This window comes from Sus scrofa, chromosome 6 (genome assembly GCF_054392235.1).
Source record: "Sus scrofa isolate SSC_HxYL_T2T_F1_AM1 chromosome 6, Sscrofa_HxYL_maternal_Yorkshire_Landrace_v2.0, whole genome shotgun sequence".
Taxonomy (NCBI): Eukaryota; Metazoa; Chordata; class Mammalia; order Artiodactyla; family Suidae; genus Sus; species Sus scrofa.
This window is the reverse complement of record NC_139388.1, coordinates 33,590,774-33,618,017: the sequence shown is the minus strand read 5'-3', so window position 1 is coordinate 33,618,017 and position 27,244 is coordinate 33,590,774. Positions and strand designations below refer to the sequence as shown.

The following is a 27,244-nucleotide window of genomic DNA, read 5'->3' as shown; positions in this document are numbered from 1 at the left end:
TATGCAAATATATATCAGAAACAAGATATTTCCATAGTTTGGTAAGACACTTATTAATTATAAAGGGAGAAATTTATGGTAGAGAGTCATGGCAGACTTTACCCATGAACTCAAAGTTAATGTCACCAGTTATAAGACACATACTGACATCATTGTACCCCTGATATGATGATGCACTGGGGTGGGCACAGTGGAATAACCTTGCAGCAATAATAATAATACCTAACATTTCTGAGTGTTTGTGTGCCAGACACCATACCAAGCACTGTTAGGTATCAAAGCAGCCTGAGAGGATAGACACTATTATTACCTACATTTTACAAATAAGAAAGCTGAAGCCCAAGTAAATGATGGAACTGGAACACAGGGCTGGCTGAGTCCAAAGCCCTTTCCCCTAATCCCAACATAATGTTGAGAATAGCTGTTGGTGTCATTGGTAATTATGGACTGAAGAATTCAATATATTTAATGTTGTTAGTAAATAAGTAACTTTGTGAGATTTTGTGGTTTAATGTTTTTAAAATATACTTTTGATTTGTCTGGTAGCAGAAGATGAACTTTTGAACAGTACGGCATTGAAAAAGCAACACAAACAAATATAAAACAGGTTACGTATATTACTTGGTTTCATATCATGAGTGGCCTTTTTTTAAGTAAAAATTTTTTATCACACATTCAAGTGTTTTTATTGAACCCACTTAGCTCTACATCTAAAAATCAGATCCTGTTACTTCTCTGTATGTAATTATGTACTGTATTCCCTAATTCATTTCAGCATAAAGTCCAGATATTTTAGCACATTTTATAACACTTTTGGTAAACCCATTACCTTTCATTCCTTATTGCTTATAATTCATTCGCATGCATCTAGTTTTCTTGTCATACCAAACAACTTGTTATTCCCAGAGTATAACTGTTTAAATTTACCTTTTTTTTTCTTTTTGCTTTTTTAGGCATATGGAAGTTTCCAGGCTAGGGGTCGAATTGGAGCTGCAGCCACAGGCCTACGCCATAGCCACAGCAACAGGGATCCTAGCTGTGTCTGCAGCCTGCACCGTAGCTCACAGCAACACCAGATCCTTAACCCACTGAGCGAGGCCAGGGATCAAACCTGCATCCTCCTCATGGATACTAGTCAGGTTCGTAACCTGCTAAGCCACAGCGGGAACTCCCTAAATTTCTTTATTATATAGCATTTCAGGTGGACACAGAAATAGAGTATCCATCATCCAGATATGGCAAACACCAGTTTATAGGCAGTGTTCCATACGTACAACCTATCACACTTACCCACTCCAGGGATTATTTTGAGACACGTCTCCATCCTATCAGTTCATCTGTAAGCATTTCAATTTATATATGTGTCGACTTAAAAAATACACAACCTGAAAGCGTTAAGTTTTATTTGGGGTGAAATTAGGACTTAAGCCTAAGCCCGGGAGACAGCATCTCAGGTAGCCCCAAGAAACTGCTCAGATGTGGTGAGGGAAGAGCTAGGATATATAGGAGTCTGCAACAAAGGACAGGAAGCAGGAACAAAAGAGGTCTGGGCTCACGGAAATCATTCCTTTGATATGTTCCTCTGCTCTCAGGGCTGGTATCCTGAATTTTCACAGCCTGCTGGATTCACTGGCTCTCACTCTTGGAGGTGACTGCATTCAGAGATGACTGTGGTATTCTTTTATTCTTAACTACAGACAGCTCTGAAATACCACCCAACGAGGGCAAGGGGGAATATCAGGATATGATAAAGGTGAGGGGGAGGTGCATGCAGCATACACACATTTTACAAAAGTTTGTTGCTGATCTGAAGGTTACTGCTAATCACAAGGAGCAGACATCACCATGAAGGATTTTAGTATTTTTCTAGACATGACGAGATGCAAGAATTGGGCTCATAAGATCGTCTTCTAAAAGTATCTGACTATCTGAAGGCCTGTTCTTCCAGTTTTCCCAGGGCAGAGAGTGTCTCACTCTTGGTTTCCACCCTGAGCTCCACTCATGGGGTGCTGCCGGTTTGCAGCTGCAGCGGCTCATGTTTTACTCCGTGTAGAGCCTGATGGCAAGTGCCAAACTTCAGTTCACATATCTAAATGAGAAAGATTTTTACAACAACTGCAAAATCAGTTTCACACCTAAAAAATAACTAATTCTTTCATAATCAAATAATCAAAGTTAAAATCCCCCAGTAGCATAATAAATGTAGTTTTACAGTAGACATGTTCATGTCTTTAAACAAGGTCCACACACTGCATTCTGTTCATATGAATTTCTTTTTTTCTGTTGTTTTTTTTTTTTGTTTTTTTTTTAGCTGCCCTGTAGCATACCGAGTTCTGGCCAGGGATCAGTTTCGAACTGCAGTTGCGACATATGTTGCGGCTGTGGCAACACTTGGATCCTTAACCCACTGTGCTGGGTCGTGGGGATTGAACCTATGTCTATGTCTTAGTGCTCTGGAGATACCACAGATCCCAGTGCACTACAGTGGGAACTCCATCAGTTGATATGAATTTTAAGTGTTTTTCTTTTCTTTTTTCTATTTCTTTTAAATTTTGGCACTCCCTTTTGTCTAAAGTCTGTTTTGATCTGTGGTTCCTCTTCATTTTGCTTCTCATAATTTCTTTGCTGAGGAAACAGAGTCATTTGCCTTTAGAGCTTCTCACATTGTTGATTTTGCTGATTACATCCCCATGGTATCCTCTAAGTCTATTTCCTATAAGTCGTATAATAAATTCTTATTTTTCAAAAAACTACTTTGATGAATATCTCCTATTTGTTTCAACTGCTATGTGGGTCATTGAATAAAGGGAATACTTTTAGTAGTATCGTCTAATCAGTGTAAAATTCAAGTTTTATGGCACTAAAAAGGAATGTCATGGTTATTAGTAAAAGTGGAAACCAAGGTACTAATACAGGTCACAAGATGAAAATCAGCCTTTTAATTTGTGAACATGGGAATTCACAGATGTGAGGAAAGTGTAAAAAGATTGCTTCACATCCATCCAAAACTCTGAAAACAAACCTGAGGATAAAAGTGAGAAGACTTTGATAGGTAATAACTGCTCTTGGATCAATCGTCCCCCTTCTTTAATCTTTTTTTTTTTTTGGTCTTTTCTAGGGCCACACCCTTGGCATATGGAGGTTCCCAGGCTAGGCTTCGAATCAGAGCTGTAGCCACTGGCCTCCAGCCAGAGCCACAGAAATGCGGGATCTGAGCCGCATCTGCGACTGGCAGTTCTCAGTAACTCTGGATCCTTAACCCACTGAGTGAGGCCAGGGATCGAACCCTCAACCTCATGGTTCCTTGTTGGGTTCGTTAACCACTGCGCCACAAGATGGGAACACCCCCTTCTTTAATCTTTAAAAGCAAGTCTTTATTGGTATTTTGTGGAAAAAATGTTACATGCAGTAAATGCGAATGAAGTCACCACACTAATGTTCGATACATACTAAAATTAGGTACAAATTTATTGTTTTTAGAGATTGGTTTAATATGAATATTTAAGTAAATAATTATATGACTCTTCCTAAAATAAAAATATTAAAAACTAGCGCACTGAAGTACTATAAACAATTTAACAACTAAAATGCTTTCCAAGTTAGCTTTATAGCATCAAATTACTCTCAGATATCTACTTTCCTTTGGACAGCTTGGCTTTTAACTCTTTCCTTTTGGCTTCCATGACTCCAATCTTTCGTGATACTCATCTTACTATTCTTGTAGTTTCTTTTTGTTTTCCTTCTTTGATAACTTTTCATCTGCTAGCTTTTAAAACTTGGTGTTCTGCGTTTTCACTCTTGGTTCTCTTCTGTTACGATGCAGTGTCTCTCTGGGCAGCAAAACTCATTCTTGCTTGAGGCTTGCTTTCACTATTCAGTTTTATATTCTCTTACATTGGAAGCTGCATTCACCTAGCTCCCCAGCTCTGAAGCCTGAGAGTCTCCCGAGACAGGTCGAAAGATTTTTAGCTATAAAAAAGTTTAACTATGTTGTTGGAAGTTCATTATTCTTTGTTTTATATACATTTTATTATTCGAGCCCTTTTATTCCTTCAATTGCTTTAAAAATGTGTGAAGTAGAACTTTGCATATATATATTTTTCCCCCAGTAGAGGAACCTGTGCTCTGTAGTAGGCATATGGTAGCCATGTGATCATTTACCCCTTCTTTTTTGAAAATTTGTAATTTCTGCTCATTTCTACACACTGGTGATTAAAAAAAATTAATTATTTGTATGCAACTAAAATATTTGAGATGGCTGAATTCCCCATTGTGAATGGATACATATGTGGGAAAATTATTTCACCAAGATGAGAAAGAACTGAGTCCCCACACAGATTTTAATACCTGTAACTTCTTGCCCAAATCTCTTAGCTGCTTTCTCTCATGAGGGAAAAGAGGAGTAACTGGTGGTATTAACACTTTCTAACTTTTAAGAAGTATCATTCATAAAGGTTAGTTACCACTTTTTCATTCTGTTCTAAATTTCATTTTTTTAGTGCTAGTCTGGACCCATTAAATTTATATCATAACTTGCTATTAGGTCATGATCTATGGTTTGAAAACCACCCAGACCATAAATCCCTGAGTTTCTCCAATATTGAAATATGATGTCCAGGTCTTCCACTTATTCCTCCACTTGCTTTCAAAATAATTAGTATATCACATATGAAATCATCTTTATGTCTTGCTAGACTTCTTTTTCTTTTTCTTTTTTTTTTTTTTGGTCTTTTTGCCATTTCTTGGGCCGCTCCTACGGCATATGGAGGTTCCCAGGTTAGGGGTCGAATCGGAGCTGTAGCCACCGGCCTACGCCAGAGCCACAGAAACGTGGGATCCGAGCTGCGTCTGCGACCTACACCACAGCTCTCGGCAACGCTGGATCCTTAAACCACCGAGCAAGGTCAGGGATCGAACCCGCAACCTCATGGTTCCTAGTCAGATTCATTAACCACTATGCCACAACGAAAACTCCTAGACTTATTTTTCTTTTATGTATATTTTTTCTCATTTAGCATACTGCTTCTTGGAGAGCAAGACCTTTGCTCTTATTTTATTATTATTATTTTTTTTAGGGCCACACCTGCTGAATATGGACGTTCTTGGGCTAGGGATTGAATTGGAGCTGCAACTGCAGGCCCATGTCACAGCCACAGCAGCGTGGGATCTGAGCTGCAGCTGAGACCTATGCCGCAGCTTGTGGCGACACCAGATCCTTAACCTGCTGAGCAAGGCCAGGAATTGAAGCCACATCCTCAGGGACACTATGACAGGTTCTTAACCCCTGAGCCACAATGGGAACTCCTGCCTATGTTTTAAAAGTTTAAACAACTTGTGTTTTGAAACTGACAAACTTACAGAGAAATCACCATGAAATAAAAAGAAATTTTTGGAGAGTAGATTGCAAGCCTAATGTTTCATCACCCCTAGAGACTTGATATATTTCCTACAGAAAAGGAAGGATATTTTTCCTGCATAACTGTAATGTAACTATAAAGAATGGGTAATTAACAGTTACCCAACAGCAGGAACGGTTGGGACTGAGAGGAGGAAAATAAAACAAGTAGATTTGACAGAATTTGTTGACCGCTTATGTAGGTGAAAAGAGAATAATTGTAACATTGAGAAAAGTTAGTATTAATTCCCCTAATATATGGCTTGTGTCTACGTGTGAAGTGGGAAATATACCTGTATTAAAAATGTTTAGTTATGGAGTTCTCTGGTGGTCTTGTGGTTAAGGATTTGGCATTTTTACTGCTGTAGCTTAAGTCTGATCCCTGGCACAGGAACTTCTGCCTGCCATGGGTGCAGCCAAAAGAAAAAATGTTTAGTTACCTAACACCTCAGTGTCAATGTTCTGTGGGAATACAGTTTTAAAATGTTGTGTTCTAATAGGCGAAGTAATATTTAATCACAGATTCTCTATTGTTGCCTACTGTTAAGATTTATTGTTAAGTAATTGGGATTTTGAGTCAAATAACGGAATCTATTGAAAAGCTTTATAGCAGAAGTGAGATTTTAAAAAATTTTTTATTCAAAAAAATTTTATTAGGAGTTCCCTTCGTGGCTTAGTGGTTAATGAATCCGACTAGGAACCATGAGGTTGCGGGTTCAATCCCTGGCCTTGCTCACTGGGCTAAGGATCTGGCGTTGCTGTAAGCTGTGGTATAGGTTGCAGACAGGGCTTGGATCCTGTGTTGCTGTGGCTGTGGTCTAGGCCGGCGGCTATAGCTCTGATTAGACCCCTAGCCTGGGAACCTCCATGTGCCTTGGGAACAGCCCTAGAAAAGGCAAAAAGACAAAAAAAAAACCCCAAAATTTATTAAAGTAGAGTTGATATACAATGTTGTGTCAGTTTCTGCTGTGACCCAGTCGTACATATATATATACACATTCTTTTTCTCATATTATCTTCCAGCATGAGATATTTTTTAAATCATCCTAGGTTCTGTGGATAGTGTCAGTGAGATAATGGGATTGAAGGAAAACAGCCAAAGAATCCACAACTTATATCCAGCCCTGCCTTCTGTGAGGATCCAGCCCCAAATGGCCAAAGCTGTCATTTCAAACAATGTGAAAAGAATTAAACTTAACCATGAACATATACACACCCTTTCTTAATTCAATTTCCTGTTTCTTTTACCTTCTTCTGCACTAGTATTTGGTCTAGAAAACTCTTCCTGAGCTTCAGCCATACCCTAGCTGTATCTAGTTGATTTTTACATCTTGGAAAGGGCACTAGAAAAAAACTGAGTTTTATTCTTCATTATTATCTCTGCAATTTTACTTTCATTTACTTTCTTTTGTGTTCAGATTAATCTCTGTAAGTTATGGCATTTGAGCCAAATATGGTATAATATAGTAGTTAAAAATATGGTTTCCATAATTAGGTTCTCTGCCTCTTAATTGTGCTCATCATTCTGTATCCATGTGATCTTGGGCAAGTTATTTCTCCACGCCTCAGTGTCCTTGGCTGTAAAATGAAGGTAACAATAGCACAGATCTCACAAGATTGTTTTGAAGATTAATTGAGTTAATATACCCTTGACCCCTGAACAATACAGGGTTAGAGACTCATTGAAAGATCCGAGTATAATTTATAGTCAGTCCTCTGTATATGTGATTCCTCTATATTTGCAGTTCCTGATTCCTTTGTATCTGTGGTTCTACATCCTTGGATGAAACCAACTGAGGATTATGTAGCACTGTAGTATTTATTATTGAAAAAAAGTCTGCATATAAGTGGACTCAAAGAGTTTAAATCCATGTTGTTCATGTATGTGTATTTTAGGAATAGTGTCTAGAACATAGTGAGGACTAAGTAAGTGTTAGCTCTTATTTTTATAATTATGATTTTTTTTAATTGTTTGCTCTCTTAGGTCTATTCTATCCATTTGTAATACTTTTGTAAGAATATTTCTCCTATTTGCTACTCCTCTCCATTGTCACTGTTACCCTATTATTATTCAGGACTAAATTAGTTACTGCATTTAAAATGCTCAGAATAGTGCTGTCACCTAATAAGCACTTGGTAAGTGCTAGCCCTTATTAGTGGTTATTGTGACTTTTACATAGATGAGCTCTCAGGTCAGTAAGAAACTTTGCTTGCATTAGTGGTCCTACACCTTTAATTTCCTCTCCTGCTATGTAGATTGGTCTTTCTAAGACTGTTCATATAATGCTGCTCCATTTTGAGGTCTCTGATGCCTAAAAGAAAACAGAACTGAAAAAGTTTAACAGAGATATCAGATGACTTGCCAAGACCAATTGAAAAAAATGATATTAATGAAAGCAATAAACTTGAATTTTGAAGCAGTGAAAATTTTTAGGTATTTAAGGTCATCTCATGCTTAAACAGTCTCAGTATTTTGTATATGAAAAGTGATATTAATGATCAAATTCAAGAGGACTTGCTACTTATTTATTTTTAACAAGGGACTAAAACTAAAACTTTATCTGAAAAACTTAATTCAATTGAATTAGAATGTGAAGAGTAAACATCAGGAATTTTTTAAATGAATTTTCTTAGGAAAACAAGTGTATTTATCCAGATTTAAATAAAGAAAAAAAATTAAGTATAGTTTGTTACTCTTCATAGACAGGTCTCATGTGTTCATGTCAAAGTCCTAAGCTGCTTTTTAGAATTTAAACGAAAATACCTTCATTTCTTTTTTAAAAAAATAACGTTGTTAGCTTTTTGTTGCAATAATGAGACCTTATCTAATTTCTTAAAGAGAAGTCACTTGTTATGTGTTCATTTGCATGACCTCCTCTTTAACCCTTTGTTGGTCTTGAGCTGTATTTCTACTTTAAGTATGTTAGAGTGGCATGGAGGAAAGTGTTTTTCTCTGGTAAAAATTGCATTTGATTTTGTCTTTTTAATAGCTACATAAAGCTGTTTCACTGCAGTTTTCATTTTCGGATGATTTTTTGTTTAAATCAGGTTTTTACGTATATTTTTTAAACTTTACTACAGGAAATGGTAGAGTGAGAGTTAATTTGTTACACGGAGGGAAGAACAGTCCATTGGGGGTTAAATTGCAGAGTCTAATGGAATAATAACTGGTAGCACCATCTGCTGGCCTACTTCCGCAGAAGGAGTCAGTATTTTTAACGACATCTCTAATATTCATGCTGATGCATTTTGATGCTTTGTGCATTCATTTCTTTCTGTGCTTTGTTGGAATCTGGCTATCTGCTTACAGCTATTGAGGAAACTCAGCTTTTTAGGAGGGGTTTATGGCCTTTTTCATATCTAAATAGGATGAACAGTGGATATAAACTTGCCAAGGCAGAAATGTGTTGATAAATCACAATGTGTATTTGTGGAGGGTTGTGCATCTCTTGGTTGCAGCTTGCTAAATAGGCCATTTAGGAATCTTCTTTCAATGCTTTTTTCTTGAGCACTGCCTGGGGTGGTGAAAAAGCAGAGGGCAAGCCTTTGTCTGACGCCAAAAATGTCTTCAGTGAAGAGGCCAAGAGGAAGGGTAAGTGAAAGCCTGAATGAGTGGGAGGAGGAGGGGTTCTTTGGGCTAAAAGGCTAATGGGATTGAATAACCTTCCTTATTACTGGCTGCTGCTGCGGGAGTCGTACTGCATCGCCATCTTGAGCTTGTTGCTGTTTTCTCGCGTCTTGGTTATTTGTTATAGCCTGTAGGCCTTAAGGTGGCATTTTAGTGAGCGATTCTAAACCCTCCTTCCTTTCCCAGTGCTGCAGCACTGCTATGAAACCTTTGATGAGGCAGGTATAGAAAAGATATCCAGTGAAGCACACTGGAATCAGCATGAAAATGTGTTTGGAAATTCCTGGTGTTTTTTTCCCTTGCTGTAGTCAGAGGCATGTTTACGGGTAAGAGCATAACAAAACTGTGATCTAAGAATATGTTGATGAATGCGTGTTTTAAGAGGTTATTCTTTTAAAAATGCTGTTGGTATGCTTTCTGTGATATTGCTAAAATATTAATAATTTTAATGTGAAAACTATAAACTTGGTGGGTTTTTTTTCTCAGAATTGCTTGAGCAAAATATTGTAATACAGAAAGAGGAAAAAATTCTCATTTAACTCTTTCACAGAAAAACTAAAACTTTCTCTAATTTTAAGTATGGGAATGTGTTTACTAACTAGCTGTGTTGCCGCATAGATTGCACATTGCAATGATTTGAATGATTTCAGGTTCTAGTTCCAGTTTCTTACAAAGCAGAGAGGCTTTGTTTTTCTAAAAATCATAACAAACTGTAGGGAGTAGTCATTCTGAGTTACAATTACTATTTAAAAATTATTAATAATTTTCAGAGTTCCGGAGTGAAGAGGAAAGAAAAGACTTTTATTTATTCCAAAAGCCCAGAATATTTACATGATTACATTTGAATTAGCTCTATTTATAGGACAAAATTTGAATCAGCTAATTAAGAATGCTATGAAAATATCAGTGAATCCATATTATCTTTCTTTTAACCTTCATTTTTAAAAGCAGTAGTTGAGCTTTTTATTTTATACCTACACTAATTTCTAGATCAGCAAAATGTTTAATTTTAATTCTGTAACACTCATATTTTACTTCTTTAAGCTTAATTCTGATTTTTTCGTTATTTCTGTTAATTGTGTTTAAATGTACCTTGGTATATTATGTAAAAATTGTTTTGATTTCTCTAGCCTCCATCTTCCAAGAAGAGTGATGGTTCTGGGACATATACTAAGTTGCAGAATTCCCAGGTGAGGATCATGTCCGAGAAGAAGCAGAGAAAAAAGGTGGAATCAGAAAGCAAGCAAGAAAAGGCTAATCGTATAATATCAGAAGCCATAGCAAAAGCAAAGGAGCGTGGGGAACGCAATATTCCACGAGTAATGAGCCCTGAAAACTTTCCTAGTGCTTCAGTTGAAGGAAAAGAGGAAAAGAAAGGTAGAAGGATGAAATCCAAGCCAAAAGACAAAGAGAGCAAAAAACCAAAACCTTGTTCTAAGTTAAAAGAGAAGACGAAAATTGGGTAAGTTGTTTAAGAATTAAATCTCATTCCTTTGAATATTTTGTAAGTGTGCAGTCTGTCTAATCTTTTACTTTTGATTTGCATGTGATATGTTTACTCCCACTTTGGAGTTTTAAGTTGTTAGATACCTCACTATCTTTTTGAACGAATTAGGTTAATCCAGAATTTACTAAATTTTGCTAGTCTGTGACCATACCGTTTTGTGTATTAATGTTAGTAAAAGCAATTTAAAATAGGAAAATATTTTATATATAAAACAGAAAAAGGAAAATCAAAACAAAACCTATATTGCTGTGCCAGTTCTATGTTCACTTTCTTTATAAAAAAGAACTTGAAATTCTTTCAGTCTTTACCTCTTAGTTGTACTTCATTGGGCACCTTATAGTTTGAAAACGTAGTATTTACTCGTAAACCCACAACTTTGGACTAAATGGAACACATAAAAGCTAAGATGATTTAAATTAACAATAAGCAGCTCTTGGCTCTTACAGACTTCCTCCCTTACAGTCTCTCTGATTTACTTTATGTAATAAAGAGGCCAGGTAAGGATTAATGCTGCAAGAGAATTATAAAGACAAAGAATTGCTTTAGGAGGGTACATTAGTCCTAGGTATTTTTATTTGACTACTTACCTAATACATTTTCAAAAAATCAGAAACAGTGTTATTATTTGTTTTACATGTATGTTTTACATGTAAGGGGTAAAAATAATCTAAGGCCAGAATAGTTTAAGCTTGTGTTTGCAGGAATATTTGGTTATTTTTGAAGGCTTTATGTGAAATTTTAGATAACATTTCTAATCTGTTTTCTTTTTCCCACACAAAAAAAGTACACAATAAAGGGAAAATACCCTTATAAAAATCTTCATTTGCTCAAGAAATTATTGGTACATTATATAGATATTTAAAACTAATACAATTTTGTAAATAATTAACTTCGCATTTTAAATGCAGCCACCAAACTGAGATATATCATTCCTGATGGCTTGACTCCAAACCATTAAATAACATGGACTCTCTTGTTGTTATAGAGTAATAATTAATATTACTGATTTTGCGTTTTATTTGCATATAGATAAAATGAAATTTGAAAGTTGGATTTCTACTCCTTTTATATTTAAAGGTTTTGGTATGGAAGTATCTTGTTATTTCAATATTTTTCCTAGTTTTAATTTAGGAAACCCCATATTTATTTAATCCTTTAATGTGTAAAAAGTGACTGTAATTAAAGTTTTTCAGTTTTAGCTTGTATAGAGATATGGTCAAAGTAGTGGTACTGTTAGAAGAAGGGTATTTTAAAATAATACATAAAATATAGAGGAAATAGGTAGAGAAACCTCAAAAATTATAGAAAATTTAAATTTTGAGGGACTATCTAGAGGCAAAAGATAACAAGTGAACCTGGTTAAGAAAAAACAGTATATAAGGGAAAAATTAGAAATTATTATAATAGAAAAAACATGGATTTTTAAAAAGTGCAAATTAATATGGTAGGAAATAGTAATATATTACAGTAGAGGGAGTATCTGACTGATTCTGTGATATTTGTATTTTCATCAGAAGTAGGTAGATTATTAACAATAAATTATTTTAATATTGCAGAGCATGATCAATTTAATATTTGCTTTTAGAGATAGCATCCTTGAGAAAATAGGTGAGAATTGTATTGGAAAGATATTTACATGGCAAGATATTGAGTAATTGATAGAAAAAAAAACTTACTGAGAGTTATAGCTTTTTGATAAAGGATTTATAAGTTGTAGGCAAGTAAAAGTGAAGCTTGCATATATATTATTAAACTGTTGGAGTGAAACAATTTCTTGATCATCTTTATCAGACAACCTAAGATTCCTACCACATTGGAGAAAAAAATCATAATTAGAAATGATATTAATCTATAATCTAGAGTTCCATATTGGTCACTTGAAATATTTCATTACTGTGTTTTCCAATAAGCCACTACATTTTATATACATATATATGTGTATATATATATATATATTTTTTTTTTTTGGTCTTTTTGTCTTTTTAGGGCTGTACCCGCAGCTTATGGAGGTTCCCAGGCCAGAGGTCCAGTTGGACCTGTAGCCGCCGGCCTATGCCACAGCTATGTCTGCCACCTGCAGTAAAGCTTATGGCAATGCCAGATCCTTAACCCACTGAGTGAGGCCAGGGATCAAACCCGTGTCCTCATGGATGCTAGTAGGGTTCACTAACTGCTGAGCCATGACGGGAACTCCACATTTTATAGTTTTGAATTTGCCAAGTTTTTAATTTTTCTGTTAAGAACCATTACTTAAAGAGTTAAGTTTATTTTCATATTTTAATAAATAGTATTTCATGATGTATTAAACTTTTTCTTATAGAGATTTTATTTTTCTATTAGGTTTAGAAGATTGGACTTTTGCTAATATCAGCTGATTGATTTAAGATAAAATTAAAGGGAGTGTGTGCTAGAACTTAACCATAAGCAATATGAAATATGAATTTCAGGAGTTCTGATTGTGGCTCAGCAGGTTAAGCAACCAGTCTAGTATCCATGAGAATGTGGTTGGACCCCTAGCTTTGCTCAGTGGGTTAAAAGATCTGGCATTGCTTTGGCTGTGATATAGGCCAGCAGCTACAGTTCTGATTCAAACCCTAGTCTGGGAACTTCCATATGCTGCAGGTGTGGCCTTTAAAAAAAGAAAGGAATATAAATTTCAAAAGTAACTAAATTTGTAAAAAACAAGTTATGGTTGTTGTATAGTCAGAGTTGGTGTTTATTTTAACCCACATATGTGATGATGGTAATCTAGGAAGACTAATTTGAAGAAAACCAAACCTCAGCTTGCTTGTATGCTTGCAACCTTTTAATTGTTTCTGTCAGTTTCATAAATTATTTTAATACAAGAAATAGAGTATCCTTTTCAGAGACTTCATGGTTAAGTTCTTTTGACTTTGGAGCCAGTTGCACTTACTCAGATTCCCCCATTGTCACTCATTAGCAGTGTGACCCCAGACAAATACTTAATGTCTTTAAGTTTTAGTTCCTTCATACATAAAATGAGGATAATGATAGAGCTTACCTTATAGTGTTATTTTGAGGATCAAGTGATTTAATAATATTTAAAGCATATAGAACAATACCTGTTAGTCTTTATTTTCTGCAAACATAAATAGCATACAACTTTTGAAGGAAAAAGCCTAGGCCAGCCTTCATAGCTAAACTCTCATGGATCTGCCTTGGTTCTCTTTCTACTATGGCTCTGTTCTTAAATAAGATCGATTTTAAAAATCAAGCAGACAAATGAAAATAGAAACAGTTGCTACCTGGTAAGAAGGATAATGGGTTAATTCATTAATATTTTTTCTTTCGTATGGGTAGGTATGTTTATCAGATTAGCTAAAAGCAGCATTTAGGATAGGTAGATTTTGTTTGAAATATACCTGGAATTTGAAAGGAATTACATGGATATGTGGAAAGATGTGAGTTAAAACGGAACTGGGAGGTATAAAATGAAGTGGGAGGTAGGACTGGAAACAAACTTTTTCTACCTTGACTTTTTTCAGGATCTTGGCAGTCAGGTTCTAAGGAGCTGCCTTTCAAGTAGAAGAACAGGTATTTCTTTAGAAGTAGTCAGCACGTACTAGATGCTCCATGAATGGAATAGAATGAATTTAATGAATGGAAGATTAAATATTAAATGACACCAAATGGTTGCATTTGATTTGCTTAATCAAAAACCAGAAATGGCAGGAGTTCACATTGTGGCTCAGCAGATTAGGAACATGACTAGTATCCATGAGGATGTGGGTTTGATCCCTGGCCTTGCTCAGTGAGTTAAGGTCCGCGGTGTTACTGTAAGCTGTGGTGTAGGTGGCAGATACAGTTCAGATCTAGCATTGCTATGTCTGCAATACAGGCCTGCAGTTGCAACTCTGATTTGACCCCTAGCTTGGGAACTTCCATATGCCATAAGCACAGCCCTAAAAAAAAGAAAAGAAAAGAAATGGCAAGCTAAATCTTTCAGGAAATCACAAGGACAAAGCTTATGGTTTAGTAATAATAAAGTTAAATTCCAAAATAAATTCTAAGACTTCTGGTAGAATTTTCTTATGGCTATTTGGTTTTAGATTGTACAATAAAACGTCACATGATTTGACTGAAGAATTTTTAGACTTGTTTTATAACTTTGACATTTAAATTATGTTTTCACACTGTCAGTTATAATTTACTTCTTAGCATTAAATTATCAGACTGACAAGTAGAATGCCTGCGACACTTAAAAATGCTCTTGTGACCCTATAAATATAATCAGTAAAAGTACTTCATGATTAAAAGTTAAACATTTTTTGTATTCATAATTATTCTTTCTGTTTATTAGGAGAGTGTCAGTTAGTTACCAGGTACTAAAAGTAGCTTTTCTCATTAATTAAGGCAGAAAATATCTAAATCAGGAAATATTTATCCACTCAAGTAAAAATTAAGAATGTCATGTTATAAAGAAAACAATAAAACATTAAGATCTGGAAGTTATATTGTATCCTTTTCTGCTATTGTTGTTCTGAACCCCCAAGAAGAAAGAAGCAAAATAACATTTGTTGATTACCTACCACCATGTATATATGTAGGTATTTATGTGTGTATTTTTAAATAAAACTATCATGTAAATATGTCTACATATATGTAGAGAGAGATATTTTCATCTAAATAGTAAAATATAAGGGTAATAATATCAATAAAATTTGAGGGAAAAATAAGATAAATCATCAGAAATTGGGAATTAGCACTTTATAGTCTATGTTAATAAAGTAACAAATTAGACCCTGATTGTAAGTATTCAAGATAATAGGAATTTAGTATCTGCTTAGATAAAATATAAAATATTAATTAATTTTTTCTTGGCATGTGATAAAAAAGCATTTTGAAAATGTATGATATAAATTTATTATATATTTTTAATCATTAATCATGCCATTAGTAGTCTCTATGTAAGTTCTATAAATTTTTAAATGTCAAGGAAGTAAAATGTTTTATTTATATCACTCCTTATGTATAAACTTAAATTCACTGAAAATCTGAACCATACTCCTCTGAAAGAATTGCTGTATACATTATGAATTTAGTTAAGATTTACATTTACGGGCTTCCCCTTGTGGCTCTGTGGTAATGAGCCCAACTAGTATTCATGAGGATGTGGGTTGAATCCCTGGCCTCCTTAGTTGGGTTAAGGGTCCAGCATTGCCATGAGCTGTGGTATACGTCGCAGATGCAGCTTGGATCCCGCATTGCTGGGACTCTGGTGTAAGCTGCAATTCGACCCATAGCCTGGGAACTTCCGTTTAAGCTGCAGGGTGGCCCTAAAAAGCAAAAATTAAAAAAAGATTTACATTTAAGAAAATGCCAGTTAAAACTATGGCATATCTTTGATTATTTCTTGATTTCATAGATGTTAACAGTATCTTAGAGACCCTGAAGTAAGATATTGATTTTAAATTACTATTTTGTCAGTATTTTTAAGCATAAACATCAGTTTCTTTAAAAAAAATGAATTTTTTAAAGAGTAAGAACTAAATTATGCTGGTAAATATATTTACTATGATTAATACCTAGCTAATATTTGGCCATTAATGACTGTGAATATGAAACAACTCAGTGAATTCAACTTTTTGAAAAAAATGAAGTTAACCTTTAAACAGGAAGTGATTTATAGTCCCAGTTACCAAAAGCTTACAATATAATTTTACTTTCATAAATATAAGGATTAACCAAAATAAAGAATCCCTTTAAAACTTGATTGTTAGTTCCCATTGTGGCTCAGGTTAAGGACTCGATGTTACCTTTGTGAGGATGCAGGTTTGATCCCTGTCCTCGCTCAGTGGGTTAAGGATAGGTATTGCCGTAAGCTGCATCATAGGTAGCAGATGGAGCTCAGTCTGGTGTTGCCATAGCTGTGGCGTAGGCCCTGGCTGCAGCTGTGATTTGACCACTAGCCAGTGAACTTCCATATGCTGCAGATGTGGCTGTGGAAAAAATAAAATAAAATAAAATCCAAAAAAAACTTGACTTTTTTTTCCAGATGAGTTTAAGCAAGTCTTGGGTTGAATTTTAAGCTGAAGTAATTTCATCAAGTTAAATGTGTTTCTTCTAAGAAAAAAAAAAAAAAGTTACATTATACATGTTTAACGACTTTAAAAATATCTCTAGTGCCTTCCACTGGGCATGCAAAAAAAATTTATAGTGAGAAATAATACATGTGCTTGTTTCCTTTAGTTATAAATTGGATGTGTTGATTCCAGCAAATAGAATAAATGGATTAAGACTCAATGTTTGAAACTACTTAAAAGAGACACATGCACCCGCATGTTCATTGCAGCACTATTGACAATAGCCAGGACATGGAAACATCCCAAATGTCCATCAACAGATGATTGGATTAGGAAGATATGGTGTATATATATACAATGGAATACTACTCAGCCATAAAAAAGAATGACATAATGCCATTTGCAGCAACATGGATGGAACTGGAGACTCTCATACTGAGTGAAATAAGTCAGAAAGACAAAGACAAATACTATATGATATCACTTATAACTGGAATCCAATATACAACACAAATGAACATCTCCACAGAAAAGAAAATCATGGACTTGGAGAATAGACCTGTGGCTGCCCTACTGGGAGAGGGAGGAAGTGGGAGGGATTGGGAGCTTGGGGTTATCAGATACAATTTAGAATAGATTTACAAGGAGATCCTGCTGAGTAGCATTGAGAAGTATGTCTAGATACTCATATTGCAACAGAACAAAGGGTGGGGGAAAAATGTATACATGTAAGAGTAACTTGATCCCTATGCTGTGGGGGGGAGATTAAAAAAAAAAAAGTAATCATTGTTTGCCCAATTATTGCAATGAGAGAAACAACAGGGGGCAATTACAGATTGACACTGTGTAGAATGCAGCTTGTTACACAGCCTCTGCTAAAAACCTGTGGGCAGTATTTAGTTAAGTGCATGAGTTACATCTGAAAATCAAATATAAACTTCAGGTAGAAACACTGAGGTTTTCTAGGGCTTGTATTCTACAAACGAATTAACATTTCAAATTTATACTTAGTTTGAAGTTACCCTCCTGAAACAAGGTTTTTTTTTTTTTTTTTTTTTTTTTGGTCTTTTTTAGGGCTGTACCCGCAGCTTATGGAAGTTCCCAGGCTAGGGGTTGAATTTGAGCTGCAGCTGGTGGCCAACACCACAGCCATAGTAATGCCAGATCAGAGCCGAATCTGCTGACCTACACCACAGCTCTTGGCAGTGCCAGATCATTTAACCTGTTGAGCAAGGTGCCAGGGGTAGAACCCATGTCCTCATGGATATTAGTCGGTTACCCCCTGAGCCACCATGGGAAGTCATGAAACAAGCTATGTTTTGATATTTAAGTTCATCTTCGTGCCTGAATACTTGTTGCTGCATTTTGCTAAAATTGATATCAGATCCCTTCAAGATTTTAAAAAACAAAATTTGTATAAAACCTTTATGGTTAATATATTCTGTGTTATTTTGTTGCTGTACTTTGGTGATGTTTCAAATAGCAGACTATCTATTTGAAGATTGTATCTAAAGTGAAATTTTATTTTAGAATTAATATAGTGAATTCTTTGTAATTCAGGATGGAAGAATGGAATGTTCTTTGGTAATTGGGTATTTTACTTAACTGATTTTATATCATTCTACTTTTGGATCATCTGATTTCCTTCAGACGACATTTTGGCTATCAGTTGTCATTGTACAGGCAGTAGAAATTTCTGGTCATTTGAATGTCAATAAACTTCAACCCTAATTTTCTAAAAGATAATGTAGTTTCATTCTCTGTTCATTAAAGTATATTTATTGATATTAAATATCGATTGATGGGTTGAAGTATAGTATCATTATATTTTAAAATCAGTAAGGGGAGTTCCCATTGTGACGCAGCAGAAATGAATCCTGCTGGTATCTATGAGGATATGGGTTTGATCCCTGGCCTCTTCAGCCTCGATCAGTGGGTTAAGGATCCTGCATTGCTGTGAGCTGTGGTGTAGATTGCAGTCAAGGCTTGGGATTCCGTGTTGCTGAGACTGTGGTGTAAGCTGTAGCTGTAGCTCTGATTCTACCCCTAGTCTGGGAACTTCCTTATGCCACAGGTGTGGCCCTTAAAAAAGAGGCAAAAAAATAAAATCAGTAAGGTGTGTTGGATATAGTAGAGTAGGAATAAAGAGGCCTTTATTGTCCTCCACCAGACTTAGGATTTTTGGCCTTTTTTTGTGTGTGTGTGCTGAATTTTCCCTATTAGTTTAGTGGGACTGATGCCTACCTTGCCTACCTATGAGTTTTTCTCAGATCAACTGAGAAATTGCAGACAAATGCACTTTGCAATTTTAAGTGTTCTATAAGTATAAAATAGTTTTATTATCTTGAATATTTGTTCCAAGAGTTTTCTTCACTAATTATTTTGAGCCGTTGATTCCCAAATCTGGTGGGGATTTCTTTAAAGTATGATTGGGGTCCCACTTACTAGATGAGAATTCTGGACTTGGAACCTACAAATCTGGGGTTTTGTTTTGTTAGATTTTAGTTTGAGCTAATCTCACACTTGCAAAAATAGGTAAGAGTTCTCTTAGGCTTGTTACCCAGTTTCCTCAAATGTTAGCATCTTATGTAACCCGGGCACAATGATCAAATCCAGGAAGTAAACACTTAACGTAATCCTAGCTTATTTACAGACCTCATGCAAATTGTGTCAATTGTTCCATTTTTTTGGCCAGGATCCTGTTCAGGATCCCACATTTCATTTTGTTATCATGTTTATTTACATGCCTCCACATTGAAATAATTCATCAGTCTTTGTCTTTAATGACATTTTCAATTTCGAAGCATATTGGCTAATTATTTTGTAGAATGACTCTCAATTCGGTTTGTCTTATTTTTCTCATCAGGAATTTGTATTTTTTACAAATAAGTTCCTTATGAAGCCTGCCTCACACATTTAGGAATTACTGATCAATACCAACTAAATGTTTGTTCCCCCTTGTAGTATCACTTTTATACCATTTTAGAACTTATAATACACTGATATGACTTCATTATTTCTATAAATTAGCACTCCGTGTAAGTAACCATAGTGTGTGTGTGTGTATTTTAACTCATAATTATGTCAGTTAAGAATGGCTTAAAGTTTTAGAATCTACTTTTTTCCTACCATGGAAATGTACCCCCCCCCTTTTTTAACAGAATGGGCATGTGTAAACATTTTGTAAACATATTTGAAATATCTCTTACAAAGTTAGAATTTGAAAAATATTTTTGCATGAGTTACAAATAGTTAATGAGTTTATGAAATAGGTTGCTATTCCAGGCCTATAGAAAATATTGGAAGGATGGAATTCCTGTTGTGGCTCAGCAGTTAACGAACCCAGCTAGTATCCATGAGGACATGGGTTCATTTGCTGGCCTCGCTCAGTGGGTTAAGGATCCAGTGTTGCCGTGAGCTGTGGTGTGAGTCACAGACATGGCTCAGATCCCATGTTGCTGTTGCTGTGACAGTGGCATAGGCTGGCAGCTACAGCTCTGATTTGACATCTGCCTAGCCTGGGAATCTCCATGTGTTGTGGGTGTGGCCCCAAAAAGACAAAAAAAAAGAAAAGAAAAAGAAAATATTGGAAGAAAATATAGAATATATGAAAAATAAAATTTGAGAGATTTTCTTTGTTTTTAGTACATTTTTTCAAATAATAAAATAAAGGTTTATCTAAGGTTATCTAACCTACGCCCCCTCCACCAAAAGGTGTGGTGTTTAATATTAATTTGGTAGCACTTAGTAATATTTAGGCAATATTTATTTATAAAAATAATGTTAAGGCATCTTAGTACACTGTACTTAGTGAGTTTTCATTTCATTATTTTATACCACAAGAAAGGAAAAATAGAATCTCTTCATAGGCATTCATAAATACAAAAAAATGTAAATATCCTTGCTTCTGATTTCATTGAAATTTTTATTCAGTGGGATTTGAGTCTTTAAGCAGCCACATAGATACCATATCAGAATATGTATTTCACATGCAGAATTTACTTAGCCTACCAAACACTGAGAAAACACCTTTTAAAACAGTATGTGGAAGGGTATTAACAGGCCTTGATCTCCATTTTCATAGGAAGTTGTTTTAAATAACTACTTTCCTTTCACCAGTGTTGTCCTCATCTACAAACTAGTCTAAAATATGCGTATAGGTTTGGCTATGGATAGCAAGGGGGCGGTGTGTGAAAACTGTTTCTGCCAATCTGGTTTACTTGAGGTTATCCCTTACCTTGCCTTAGATGGTATTAAATAACCATAAGTAGCATAGTGGCTGCCTGTAGGAGGAGGTTGTTACCTGAAGAGAAAGCATGGCAGGAGACTTCTGGGAAACTGATGATGTCTTATTTCTTGATCTAGAAGCTGTTACTTGTTTATGTTCAGTTTGAGAAAATTCACTGAGCTACACTCTTGAGGTGTGCACTTTTCTGAATCTACATTATTCTTTGATGTTAGTATTCTTAGTTTTAGGGAAAGTGAAGGATTGCCTTTGGGGGCATTTTGAGGTTTTAATGTCTATATGATATCCGTATGGATGTGTCTATATTGGTTATGTGAATCCGAAGTTTGAGTAAAGGTCAAGACTAGAGATAAGAGATTTGAGAATCTTCAGTTTCTAAATGGTAAGTTAAGAATAGATTAAATTAGGAGTTCCCTTGTGGCACAGTGGTTCAGGATAGGTGTTGTCACTGCAGCAGCCCAGGTTGCTGCTGTGGTATGGGTTCCATTCCTGGCCTGTGAACTTCCACATGCTATGGGCATGGTCAGGAACAAAAAGAGTAGATAAAATTAAATTCCCAGGAATAGTATATAGAGAGGGGAGAAAGCTGAAGACAGAACTTTGAGAAATACCAAGGTTTTAAGGGACGGGTGGAAAAGACTGAATTCTTCTGAAAAGCAACATACTAAGAGAAGAAGCGCTGAGGAAGTTTAGTAGAACCAGAAGAATGTGTCATGAATTCAAGAGTACAGATAAGGAAAAAGTGATTAGTTATGTGTTGGTAGATAAAAACTGTAATTACATTTCCATTGGATTCAGCATTACAAAGGTCATTTATGGCCTTAGACATTAGGAATTCACACTTTAGAGTGAGATGTGTTTAATTTCTATCTCAATTCTTACTATTGGTGTGACTTTATTTTTTTAGGGCTGCACCTGCGACATATGGAGGTTCCCAGAATAGGGGTGGAATCGGAACTGTAGCTGTCGGCACAACACAGGATCCCAGCCGAGTTTGCAACCTACATCACAGCTCATGGTAATGCTGGGTCCTTAACCCACTGAGTGAGGCCAGGGATCGAACCTGCGTCCTTATGGATGCTAGTCAGATTTGTTTCTGCTGAGCTACGACGGAAACTCCCTGGTGTGACTTTAAACAAGAAATCTAACTTCTCTAAGCCTCAGTTTCCTCTTCTTATTAAAATAACAGTATTTGCTTCTCAGAGTTGTATCAACACCAAGTGAGAAAATGTATATAAAGTTGGCAGAGGCTGACTCAGTAACCACTGAATAAAATGGAAGCTGTGAGTATGAAAAGTAGTTTAAGAGTTCAGATTATAGTAGGTTGAGGAATGAAAGGCACAGCCAGTACAGATGACTTTTGAGAACCATGGATAAGGAGGAAGAGCAAAATCACATGATATCTAATAGTAAATACGACCTCAAGCTAGATTTTTATTTTAGGAGGGAAATCAGAGTCAGGAAGAAGGGCCAGAAGAGGAAGGAAGTGATCAATGAAAAAAGGGAGAAGGAATAGGTTATAATCATGGTTGGTTCCTTAATGTTGTTTCAGTGTTTCCTTTTGCGCTTCTGGTTTCTTGTTCCAATATAGGCTATGTTTTTATTCTCATTTATTGTGAAAGAGTGCAAGTGAGATACCAAGTAAGAATTACCATTATCCTGTTGAAGGTGGTAATCATACCAATATAAGGATAGCCTGGGAATAAATCATTTTGGAATTTTTTTTTCTCACCTCACATCAATACCTCATCCTGTTGTTTCTTCTTTTGTAGTGAAAAATTGTATCTTTCTTCCCTCTTCATCCATACTACTAAGGCTCTGAGTTTCATTCTTCATCTCTCAGCTGAACTGCCAATCTTATCACTGTTTTCCCTGACTTGCATTTCACTTCCTTCCAGGTGCATTGCTCTCTTTAAAATTCTCTTTTCCATCAATTTTATTGAGATGTATTTGACGTATCACAATATATTCGTTTAAGGTGGACAACATAGTGATTTGATATGTGTATATATTGTCAAACTATTACCACAATAAGCTTACTTAACCTCTGTCACTTTACAAAGTTATATATATTTTTCTTATGATGAAAAATTTTAAGATCCACTCTCTCAGCAACTTTCAAATATATGATTCATTATTATTACCTGTAGTCACGATGCTGTACATTATATGTGTTTAAAATTCTGCATCGGGAGTTCCCATCGTGGCTCAGTGGAAACGAATCCAACTTGTATCCATGAGGATGGGAGTCCGACCCCTGGCCTCACTTAGTGGGTCGGGGATCCAGCATTGCTGTGGACTGTGATGTAGTTTGCAGACGCAGCTTGGATCCTGAGTTGCTGTGGCTGTAGCATAGGCCTGCAGCTGTAGCTATGATTTGACCCCAGCCTAGGAACTTTCATATGCCGTAGCCCTAAAAAGCAACAACAGCAAAACCTTACATCTTTCTATTGCTTTATTCTTTTTTCATTCATTCTAAAACATTTCAGTGCCATTTGTTGTCAGTGGTAAACAAGACAGATTTCTTTTTAAATACCTGCTAGCTTTAACTAGCTTTAAATTAAAACCTTAACTCCTTGCATGAAATACAAAGGCCTTCTGTGATGTTGACCCATCCAGAGGACCATCTCTCTGCTTCCTCCTCCTGTAGTACTTTGTGCATTCCCAACACACTCTTATCACCGCAGAGTCTCATTCTTCTGTGGTATCCCCCCGCCTGGAATGTACGCTACTTTTCCTTTCACTACCTGTTGGACCCCCTTTCATTGTTCACTTCCCTATCTCAAACTTTACCTTCTCTGTGAAACCTCTTCCACTCTTCAGTAAACATGAGTATTTCTTCCTTTGTGTTCACATTACCTCTTAGACTAACTTCCCCTTTAGAATTTTAGCTGAGGTCATGTTTCAACAATGAACTGTTAAGGTTAGGAACCATGTCTACTTGATCTTCAAATCCTTGAACTTACGCAAGTGCCTGGCATATCATAGTTAGATGTAGTTGAGAAATTACTATGTGATAAAGATCGCTGAGAGCTAACATATTATCTCATTTAATTCTCAACAACAATAGAAGTAGCTCTTGTAATATCCCTATTTTCCAGACAAGGAAACTATCAAGTAATTTGCTCAGTGTTTCATAGGTAAATGGTGATATCAGTTTTTAAATCTTTGACACTATGATTTCAAAGTGCATCCTCTTAACCCCCGACTTCTCCCACATTAGTAAATAATAATTGTTGAAGAAAATTTTGAGATATTTCTGATATGTCACACCTGAACGTATTTTGGAAGTTTCCTATGTTTGGAGTACAGATATCTAAAGTAAGATTTTACTGGTTAGCAATTAACTTGGTTTGAGACTAGTATAGTACTTGAAGATCATGCCCTCCCAGCTGTTGAACCGGATAAAGAAATGCGGGAGCTCAGTGCTTCTGTCTTTAATCAGGAAAAAACATGGAGTTCCCTGGTGACCTAGCCATTAAGGACTCTGTTGTCACTGCTGTTGCTCAGGTTGCTCTGTGGTGAGTTTCAATCCTGGGCCTGGGAACTTCTGCATGCCATGGTCGCAGCTTAAAAAAAAAAAAAAAAAAAAAAAAGGAAAAAGCATTTAACATATTTTAATTTTAGATATTTACATTTAATTTTTTTATTCCTTCTTTTTTGGCCACCCCACAGCATATGGAGATCCCAAGCCAGGGACCAGAGCCAAGCTGCAGTTTCAATGTACATCACAGCTGTGGCAGTGCCAGATGCCTAACTCACTGTGCCGGGCCGGGGATCAAACCTTTGTCCCAGTGCTCTGGAAACACTGCCAATCCCGTTTCACCACAGTAGGAACTCTTATTTACCGTGTTTTAACATAAATACTGTAGAAATATATTAAAAAAAGGAAGTTCTTACTCTTTAGGAACATCAAGTACAGCCAAAAAAACTTTAACCTAAGTGAAATAAAGAATAATTAATTGTTAAAGTTTTTAAGGGAAAATTTACTCTAGGGTAGAGAGATGTAGAGACTTCGAGACTTGGAGTTCCCATCGTGGCTCAACAGAAACGAATCTGACTAGCATCCATGAGGACGTAGGTTCGATCCCTGACCTCGCTCCGTGGGTTAAGGATCTGATGTTGCCATGAGCTGTGGTGTAGGTTGCAGACGTGGCTTGGATCTGGCGTTGCCATGGCTGTAGTGTAGGCTGGCAGCTGTAGCTCCAGTCCCACCCCTAACCAGGAAACCACCATATGCCACAGGTTTGGCCCTAAAAAGACAAAAAACCCCTTTAATTGTTAGCTATATTACCTGACATTTTTCTCATGAAAAGTAATCCTGAGCCTAAGAAACAAAAGATAGAACTTGACTGCCTTTCTGTGCTTAGAAATATGTTAACTGTAGTATTGATTTATACTTGTTCCGTAGGAATAAAGAGTTTTTTATTTGAAAATGTCATTATGGATTTCATGATAAATATCATCTTTGGTTGGAGATTCAAGTGATATATAAAATGGAAGAAAGTTTATCATGGCAATCTCAGTTTGAGCAAACATGGGGAAAACACAAGAGATCTTACTGTTTATTCTTTTCCTCTTGAAACAGCAAACTCATTATTACATTGGGTAAGAAACAAAAAAGAAAGAATGAGTCTTCAGATGAAATATCTGATGCGGAACAGATGCCACAGCATACATTCAAAGAGGAAGACTCTCAAGTGAGTGTTAAAAGTTTTTCTGAGAAATTGAGCACTGACAGAATTATTTAGATAGCATAATATTGCTTTATGGATATTTAAACTATAGTTTAGTGGTAAAAATATTTTATTGTATGGTAGAACTTATATGACAGCGTTATTACAATATGGTCCTAATAATATTACTGTAAAATGTTAGACCTGGGAGGAGACATACACATCCTCTCCAAACCCCTCAGTTTTCAGATGATGAAACTGAAGCCCAGAGAGTTTAAGTAACAATCCAAAGTCCCTAATGGCTTTTGACTCGGAGAAGTATCTGGTGATATTATCCTTTACTTATAGAGTACTTGTGAATTAACTTGATGGAGATGTTAACTTTTAATGTCACGTACGAATAATAAAGTAAATGGGTTGAATCATTCATAGATAATTCCTTTGTTCCGCTTCTATTGAAGACTAGATAAACAATTTATTAAAAATCCCCTAATGCAGACAAAAATACTGTGCATTTTGCCTTTTTTTTTTTTTTTGAATAGGTGGATATTCAAAATAACCTTGCGAAGTTAAAAAAAAAATATATATATATAGTGAAGGTCATAGTAATTCAGGCCACCCTCTGCTCTCTAATAATTAAAGTACGACTCTAGGCCATAGGGGTGGTGGCATTTGTTGCATTATGGGGCCAGAAAGCCCCTGAATGGCCTTTCTTCTTCCTTATGCAGCTTCTTATCCAATGGGAGAGTAGTGGCTCAAGGCTCCTGGGCTGCTGCAAGAGTTGAGGTAAGGGCAGTGACTGAAGCTCCTAATATTATATGGCCTGGCTTTTTCTTCATATGTTATCTTTAACTTAGGCAGACTTACAATTAATTTATTCAATATGAGAAAATTTAAATTTTTACTCAAATAGTGCTGGCCATTTTTCCATTATGTAACTACCTAGCAGTGAAATGATAGAATAGGTTAACATGCACATTTCTTCTGTACTTTTGACTGTACTTAATTAGGTTGCTTTGACAGATGTGCTGCTTTAACACAAAAAAATTTAATGGGGAAGGAAAGAAATATTTTCTAGTAAACAATTGTAAATCTCTATTATTGACTCATTTTAAAATATATTATTATATAAATATATAAAAGTAACTTTCAACCGAAATGAGTTGTCAAATTTGAAGGCTCGAAAAGTAACTTAAGGGGAGCTCCTGTCATGGCTCGGTGGTATAGAACTGGACTAGTATCCACAAGGACATGGGTTCAATCCCTGGCCTCACTCAGTGGGTTAAGGATCCAGTGTTGCTGTGACCTGTGGTATAGGTCACAGTCGTAGCTCGGATCCTGCATTGCTGTGGCTGTGGTGTAGGCCAGCAGCTGCAGCTCCAGTTCAATCCCTAGCCTGGGAACTTCCATGTGCCACTGGTGTGGCCCTAAAAAAAAAAAAAAAAAAAAAAAAAGATGAAAGTAATTTACGGTTTAGAGTCAGGTGGAAATCTAAAAATGTGATTGTGATATTTAGTTTTTTACCTACTAGAGAATACTTCAGTAGTCTAACTATATTTAGAGACTTGTCATTTTCTTAAACCCCCTGCAGTTTTTGAGTATTATAGGAAACAAGTGATATGTTATCATAATGAAGTATTTAGTCGTTTAAAAGCATGTTTCTGACCTCTTATGTAAAGTGCTGCTGACTGATCAGTTAAAGCCTTTAAGACATAAGAAAAAAGCTAGAAAAAAGAAATTTGAAGAAA

General features: G+C 35.9%; 1 protein-coding gene across 50 annotated transcripts in view; it reads left to right on the top strand.

Moving 5' to 3' along the window:
* Positions 1 to 27,244, top strand: part of CHD9 (chromodomain helicase DNA binding protein 9) — a 242,136-nt gene that overhangs the window by 129,269 nt on the left and 85,623 nt on the right. For 24 of the 50 annotated variants that reach the window (XM_084960257.1, XM_084960261.1, XM_021094174.2 and 21 more), the window contains 2 exons: positions 10,154 to 10,485; positions 25,409 to 25,520. In XM_084960257.1, coding sequence (XP_084816383.1) covers positions 10,154 to 10,485; positions 25,409 to 25,520 — 444 coding nt within the window. Of the gene's footprint in view, positions 1 to 8,633; positions 8,988 to 9,084; positions 9,350 to 10,153; positions 10,486 to 25,408; positions 25,521 to 26,224; positions 26,283 to 27,244 lie in introns of those variants that run through there. The other 26 variants (XM_084960287.1, XM_084960275.1, XM_084960280.1 and 23 more) reach the window with 5 other exon arrangements.